At 39.3% G+C, this 7,846-nt stretch overlaps 1 protein-coding gene across 1 annotated transcript in view; it reads left to right on the top strand.

The window, feature by feature from the left end:
• Positions 1 to 7,846, top strand: part of LOC308091360 (tetraspanin-18B-like) — a 109,558-nt gene extending 101,712 nt beyond the window's left edge. The window contains exons 7-9 of the mRNA XM_080436923.1: positions 71 to 220; positions 3,343 to 3,426; positions 5,274 to 7,846. Of these exons, the coding sequence (XP_080293049.1) occupies positions 71 to 220; positions 3,343 to 3,426; positions 5,274 to 5,321 (282 nt within the window). The 3' untranslated portion in view covers positions 5,322 to 7,846. The remainder of the gene's footprint in view (positions 1 to 70; positions 221 to 3,342; positions 3,427 to 5,273) is intronic.

The raw sequence follows: 7,846 nt of genomic DNA, 5'->3' as shown, positions 1-7,846 counted from the left end.
TCTCCTCTCCTCTCCTCTCCTCTCCTCTCCTCTCCTCTCCTCTCCTCTCCCCTCCCCTCTCTCCTCTCAGTTTGACTGCTGTGGAGTCAACAGTCCAGAGGACTTTAAGGACAGCCTCTTCAGGCACCTCAACCAGAACGAGCTCCTCCCCGCCGCCTGCTGTCACCGTGCCAACGGAGAGATGGCCAATCAGTGCTTATCAGGAAATATGATGTTCAAGGTAAGGTGTGCCCCCCCCCCCCCCCCCCCTTCTATAATGAGAGCAGCAGACAGTAAGGTGACAGTTAGGTGACACTCTCTGTTTGACATGCAGGGGACTCTGGCTGACTCCATGGCTAATTAGTGCATCTCCATGTTCAGCTGTCGCGTGTGTGTGTGTGTGTGTGTGTGTGTGTGTGTGCGTGTGTGCGCGTGTGTGTGTGTGTGTGCGTGTGTGCGTGTGCGTGCGCGTGTGCGTGTGCGTGTGTGTGTGTGTGTGTGCGCGCTTGTGTGTGTGTCTGAGTTACACCTGGTGTTTCTATTCAGCTTTCTTAAACAACTGTTTGTCTGTCTGTCCTCATTAAAAGGTCATATAACTGTGAGGACCAACTGTCTTCCAGCATTTCAAGACCGTCAAACAAACTGAACAAAACTAAAACAATGACATCGTTTATATAAAAACACCATCAAAAACATAGACTCAAACCATTTGAGTCGCTCTGGATAAGAGCATCTGATAAACGTCTAAATTCAATCTTAATGTAGTGTCGAGGAATTCTGGATCGATCAGCAATCGATGAGGCACATAGGAGTCGAGACAATATTCTAGGTGGAGGTGGTTATGCTTTGTGTACATGATATCATGGTCAGAAGTACATTAACACTCATGTCAGAGGTACGGTAGTTACAGGGCAGAGATCATAGTTATACTGTAGCTGGCTGAAGGACAAACTGAACCATAACAAGATAGGCTGTACCAAAACAATAGCTAGTATTAGGCCTAGTGGAGACATCTAGGCTCTTACAAGCTGTCAAATATCATAATGTATTGTAAGTGATGGTAAAATATAAAGGTTAGATATAAGCAGCCATATAACTTCTTCCTCAGTTGACATTACTACTACAGCAGCATATGAACGGGAATCCTTCTCTATGAAGGGCAGAATAGATGGGTTTCCTGTTTGTAAACATGAGAGGATGATGCGCGCGCAGTGGCGGGATGAGCCTGTAGAGGGCGCTATTACCCGCAGCAGCTCTGGCCATTGTACATTCAGAAAATAAATGGTCTTCACCAGGTTTAATGAAAGTAGATTAAATGATGCAGTTTGTAATATCTTCTTTACTCAATAAAAATGATTTGTCGAAAGTTGGATCTGTTTGTATATAATAGCAGCATTATGCCTATTATGCCTATAATAGCAGCATTATGCCTATCTAAATCCCGAAAATAACAAGAGAGTGAATGGCGCTTCCGGTTCGTTCTCCCCCGCGCATGCGCAGATTGCACACTCTGCTCTGTGATGACGTCGCGCGGAAACCCATCTATTGACCAGTTTCCACCTGAAGTGTGAAGATGGCTTCACAATATGAATGGTTGGAATAAGGACAGACTACTGGCTTAGCTCCCTTATACCGTATATATATCCTTGCTTGTTCCAGTGGTGGGAAAAGTACTAAAACATTTTACTCAAGTAGAAGTATCAATACTGCAAGGTAGTTGCAAGTAAAAGTCTGGAATTCAAAATTTACTTGAGTAAAAGTACAAAAGTATTGGTATAAAAATGTACTTAAAGTACAAAAGTAGAAAGTACTAATTATGCAGAATGTCCCATTTCACAAGTTTTAAAATGTATAAAATACCAGATAAAATAGCAGATCTACAAGCTCACAATGCGTCGCATCGTGACGCATTGTGAGCTTGTAGATCTGCTATTTTCAAATGGCTGAAATGTACAGTAAATAGGAAGTGGTTAATGTATGTTTTGTAATAATAATCCAAATTTACAAAGTAACTAGTAACTAAAGTTTTCAAATAATTGTAGAGGAGTAAAAAGTACAATATTTGTCTCTGAGATGTAGTGGAGTAGAAGTAAAAGTATTGGATATAATACTCAAGTAAAGTACAAATACCTCAAAATTGTACTTAAGTACAGTACTTGAGTAAATGTACTTAGTTACTTTACACCACTGCTGGCTTGGCTCCCTCCGTTCACAGTTGGATCTAGTGTACAGTATGCATAACATAGCCTCTCTCCTTTTTGTTTTTTGTCTTTTCTTTCTTTACTCTTATCTGTTTTTTTGGCTGTTGTTTAGTTTAGTTTTTTTCTTTTTGTTACTGTATTGACTGTGTTGTTGTTGTTGTTGTGTAGGTAGCTGTTTTTATTTGTCTATTGTTTTTATCTTGTTTTGTCCTGTGTCTGTCCTTTGGCCTGTTGTATTGTCAAAACATTTATAAACCATTAAAGGAGTAGTTCACTCAAACAATTACTTATTTTCTTTCAATTGCACACCCCATGAAGCATAGAATTCATGGAGATTCTTTAGATTTTGATGCATTCCTGAGCCAATAATTTGATAACCGGCGGAAAGATGCTAATGTGTCCGGTAGCATCTCCACCCACACAACACGCTAACAGTTGTTTTTCCTGCCACTGTGCGCTTAGTAGCCGAGGACATTAAGGACGGTGCACTACTATTTGCACTGTTTTTTTAGACTGTGACGTGCTTATTTATGATATTTGATATTTGTCTTTTAGGGAATGTGGTAGGATGTATGTAGGATTGTAGGATGTACTGTATGTTTTCTCTGTAGCCTACTTATCTGTCTTCTATTAAAATGCTGACCCTGGGAGCTGAGCTCCAAAATAAAGTCTATTCTTCTATTCTTCTAGGAGACTCAAAGGAGTCTCTTTGAGTCTCCTACAGGAGAGACTACCGGTCATCAAAGTATTGGCTCAGGAATGCATCAAAAAACGGGAAAAAAATCCATTAGTTCAAGGCTTCATGGGGTGTGTAATTGATAGAAAATAAGTACTTTTTTGGGTGAACTATTCCTTTAACCCATTAAGACCTGAGGCCGATTACAAAAATGTCTAAAATCTAAATCCTAACGCTTAAAAAAAACGATATATATTAAAATATTTGCACACATTTTCACAATTTTACAAAAATAGCAGATCTACAACTCGCTATGAGCTTGTAGATCTGCTATTTTTGAATAGCCTAAAGAAATCTAAAAGTGACACAGATGCGTTCCCGGTCTTAATGGGTTAATCAGACAAAAAAAATATTCTGTTTCCACAGGGCTGTCATACATAATAATTAAAATAAAGTAATACAATATTGTGCTCCTTGTTCCAACAGGGTTGTTACTCTGCGGTGGTGGATTACTTTGAGCTCTACATCTACGTGGCCGGAGCTCTGGCCATCGTGGTGCTGACTATAGAGGTACGTAAAACCCATCCGCATGGTCTAGAGATCTACTGTATGTCAGTGGTGGAAAAAGTACTCAATTAAATGTTCAACTGAATGTGTTACTGAAGTAAATGTATCAATACCGCATTGTAGAAATACTCTGTTGCAAGTAAAAGTCTGGAATTCAAAATGTAATTGAGTAAAAGTAAGAAAGTATCGGCATCAAAATGTACTTAAAGTACCAAAAGTAAAAGTACTCGTTATGCAGAATGTCCCTTTTCAGAAGTTTTCAAAATAGAATATTTTCAAATAGACAAAATGTATGTAGGGTTGAAGTGGTTAATGTATGTTTTGTAATAATAATCAAAATGTACAGAGCAACTAGTAACTCAAGTTTTCAAATAATTGTAGTGGAGTAAAAGTATAATATCTGCTGCTAAGATGCAGTGGAGTAAAAGTACTGAAAATTGGAAATACTCCAGTAAAGTTGTACTTAAGTACAGTACTTGAGTAAATGTACTTAGCTACTTTCCACCACTGCTGTATGTACACCTACTAGAGGTACTAAACATGTTAACATAAAATATATTAAAATCAAAAGAATTGTTGACTATTATAGAGGTACGTAAACCCATCCACATGTTTTGTAGATCTATAATAAAGGTATGTAAACATGTTTAAACATGTCTATGTCTTAGCGTTTGTTCCTCTCCACATGTGTGAGGGTATTTGGTGAACTAAAATTATTTATTGATAATTGATTTATCATTATTAAGCCTGTGTGAAGGTATTTGGTGAACTAAATTATTTATTAATAATGTATTTATCATGATTAAACCTTTGTGAGTGTATTTGGTTAACTAAATTATTTATTAATAATGTATTTATTAGGATTAAACCTTTGTGAGGGTATTTGGTGAACTAAATTATGTATTAATAATGTATTTATTATTACTAAGCCTGTGTGAAGGTATTTGGGGAACTTTCTCCCTCTAAATGCCAGTAGCATGAGTGTAAGGGGGTTGCCCTTGTTTTTTGTAGCACAATCTCTCCATCTAGTGGTGAGAGTTGGCGTTACAGGAAACTATTCAGTGTGTTTAGACGGGGGAAAGTGTGAGAGCAGGGGTCTTCAACGTTTTCAGGCCAGGGACCCCCAAACTGATGGGGAGAGAGTATAAAATTGTGTTTCATAATTATGTATAAACAGACCATGTTATTGTGCATTCAATACTAAGCTATTGAAATAATAGACAGATTCATATATTCATGCTTTTATTTTAAACATACATGAACAAGGTACAGTGAGGGTGGCCGTACTGCTATTTATAAACATATCTTATTAACTGAGAACCAATGTCAATACAACAATCTGTCAATTACACAATAATCATTTATACAAGCTATTCAAAAGGGACATAATCATGTTTTTTTAAGACATACATGTAGACAATGTTTAAAACATATTAAACATTTTTGAAAAAAACTTACTTAAATTTTTTAATTGTCTAATCAAGCAACAATTTGGCGGACCACCTGCAGTCTGTGTTAGAATAATAGAGAATAATATATCTTAGTGAATCATTTTCCTTTAGACTGTATAAATACTGTATATCGTCTCTGTTGGGTGGAAACCTCATATGTCATACGTTACTTTTCAGGATTTAAGATTAAAATATCGCAAAAGTAGCAAATCCACAAGCGGCAGGATGCTTTTGTGTGACGCTGTAGTATGATCAAGTAGGCCATTCATTTACGAAGAAACACAAATCTCAAGTCTAAATACGGAGATAAGAGGTTTCTGCCCGACAACAACGATATGATAAACCTATCATATTCTATTCTGTTTGATACAATAACACATTGATGGTCTCTCTCCACAGCTGTTCGCCATGGTCTTTGCCATGTGTCTGTTCAGAGGCATCCAGTAGGAGGCGCTACGGGAGTTTTCTTTTCTGTACTTTTTTTTAAGGGAATTCAGGAGCAAAAAAAAAAAAAAACTAAACGACGAAAAACGGACACTTGTAAATTACTTGTTCTCTTTTTATATCGGCTGAACGGTGAAAAAACAACAACAGCAAGAAAAACACAAACTGTGCTTCATAGCTGGACTTCTGGAGTACGGAGACAAACAAAACCATCAACACACACACTTTGAGTTTGAACGTGTGTGTTGCTTCCCGACAAGAACCGATCTACAAGCTATCAAAGCGTTTGCATGTTGTTTTTTTTATAGCTTCCAGATGAGCTTGTAGATCACATATTGTCGGCGAGCCGCGCTGTCATGCTACAGAGTGTCAATTAGGCTTCAGAGAAGATGTGGAGTTGATGTAAAATGAAAATTTTGTGCCAAATGGAGTGAGAGTTACAAACGTAACTATAATTCTATGAATTTTATGTTCTATAAAACTAAGTCTCTCCAGCCAGACAACGTATTCCCTCATAGTCTGTTACTACACCCCCTGCTGCATAGCGTCTGTAACTACACCTCCTGAGAGACGTGAACGGACGGACGGACGTTGTCATCTGTTCATCATTTTAATTCAAGATAATGTATTTTAAAAAATCTTTAGAATATGTCTTTGAATTTCCATTTCTGCTAAGCATCTAGCTACGTATATAGGCTTCGACTAATTTGGGACAAACTAGGCGACTGCGAAGACAAAACGGAAGTGGGGAGAGATAAGACATCCGCCGTCGTTTCTTTGCATTTTCAGCGCTAACGACTGTATAACGACTGTATGACGGAAGCATTTGGACTGTGTGAGTCAACAGTCTGGCTCCAGAGACTAAGGGCTCGTGTCCACCAAGAGTTTTTTCTTCTGTTTTTTTCTGCTTGCCCGAGAGCTGAAATATTTTCAACCCAGCGGCGTTTTCAGGCGAGCGCCTTGGCGTTTTCAGCCGGGGGGGGGAGAAAAACTCCCCCGGTGGACACGGACCCTAAATGGAGTAGTTATGAACGTAACGTTCTATGGATTCTTTGTGATCGCTAGAGACAGTGGATGTTGGTTTGGTCAGGTGCTGGTTCGCAACATGGGGTCCAAATAGACCCTTAACACATTAAGACGCATCTGTGTTACTTTAGACATAGACACAGATTTCTTTGGCTATTCAAAAATAGCAGATCTACAAGCTCATAGTGCGGCACCGAGTGCCGCGCTACGAGCTTGTAGATCTACTTTTTTTTTTTAATCGTGAAAAAAATATTTTTTATATTTTTTTCAAAAATCTGTTAGGATTTAGAAAACATTTTAAGAATCGGACTCAGGCCTTAATGGGTTAACACATTACCTGCAGAGATCGCATATATGCGTTCTTTTTTTTTTATTCCACAAGGGGCGCCCTAACACAGCTTTGGAATGATCCCTCGTCACTCAGAGAAGCAGTAGCCGGATATGACGTCATTCAAAAAAAAAACATCCGTCCAGCCCAACTATAGGATTTTTAGCAAAACACTCCTAACTCAGTTTATTATTTTTGTGATGAAAACCACCCGTTTTCAACGGGCCATAGCCCCAAAATGGCTGCACGCGGTTGGAATGTTATCGTTCCAGTGGATACACGGATCCCTCCCCCTACCCACACAACGTGGTTTCCACGACGTTTCAACGGTCGTCTATTTAAGGTAATTACGCTGGCAAGGGGATAAAAAAAAAAACGATGTTTAATATCTTGGCGGGTAATGTGTTAAAGGCTCTGTAAATGAAACACTGAGGATTTGACATTGTATATCGGGGTCCCGGAGTCGAGAAGAAACGGCATCAAAAGGGGGGGGGGAGGGGGGGGGGTCAGTGGTCCTAATGCAGGTCCAACTGAGGGTCCTTGAAAAATTAAATAAATCACTGATCTATAAGCAACAATCTCTGGTAGTCAGAAAGAATGAAACATGGAAGCAGATCGACGCCGGACCGGGTGGTTCTAGGACCGGTCTAAACCGGACCAGTTTTAGGGCCAGGTGTAAATGGTGTAAATGAAAGCGGCGTTCACACAGGCAGCTACAAAGCTACAAAGCGACGCAGCGTATCTGTCGCCGAGTCACTGTTGAAGTGTTGCTCAAAACGCTCGTTTGACATCAAGCATGCGTCAGACGAGCGAGAAAAATCGAAAAGAAAATATAAAGCCTGGGGGTTAAAAAAGAACACGGAACTGGCCCGGCGGAAATGATTAGTTTTCGCACCATTACAAGCACGAATAGGCTCTATATGCACAGCAGCCATATTGGAAGGAAATTGGGCCTCTTCCTTACTTCCTTCACAGGTGTTACCTATGATACTAATGAAGGCTCTGTTCCATTTAGTGTAGCACAGTGGTTCTCAAACTTTTTAATTTCAAGGACCCCCCATAACTCTTAAGGTCCTTACACACCGGGGCGATTTTTTCGTGCGAATAATACGCTTTTTAAAAAAACCTTATAAAGTCAATGCAAGCGTACATGGCGCGAAAAAGCGGAAAAGCG

The sequence above is a fragment of the Gymnoscopelus braueri genome, assembly GCF_963280865.1.
Source record: "Gymnoscopelus braueri genome assembly, chromosome: 9".
Classification (NCBI taxonomy): domain Eukaryota; kingdom Metazoa; phylum Chordata; class Actinopteri; order Myctophiformes; family Myctophidae; genus Gymnoscopelus; species Gymnoscopelus braueri.
This window is presented reverse-complemented; position numbering and strand designations above follow the sequence as displayed.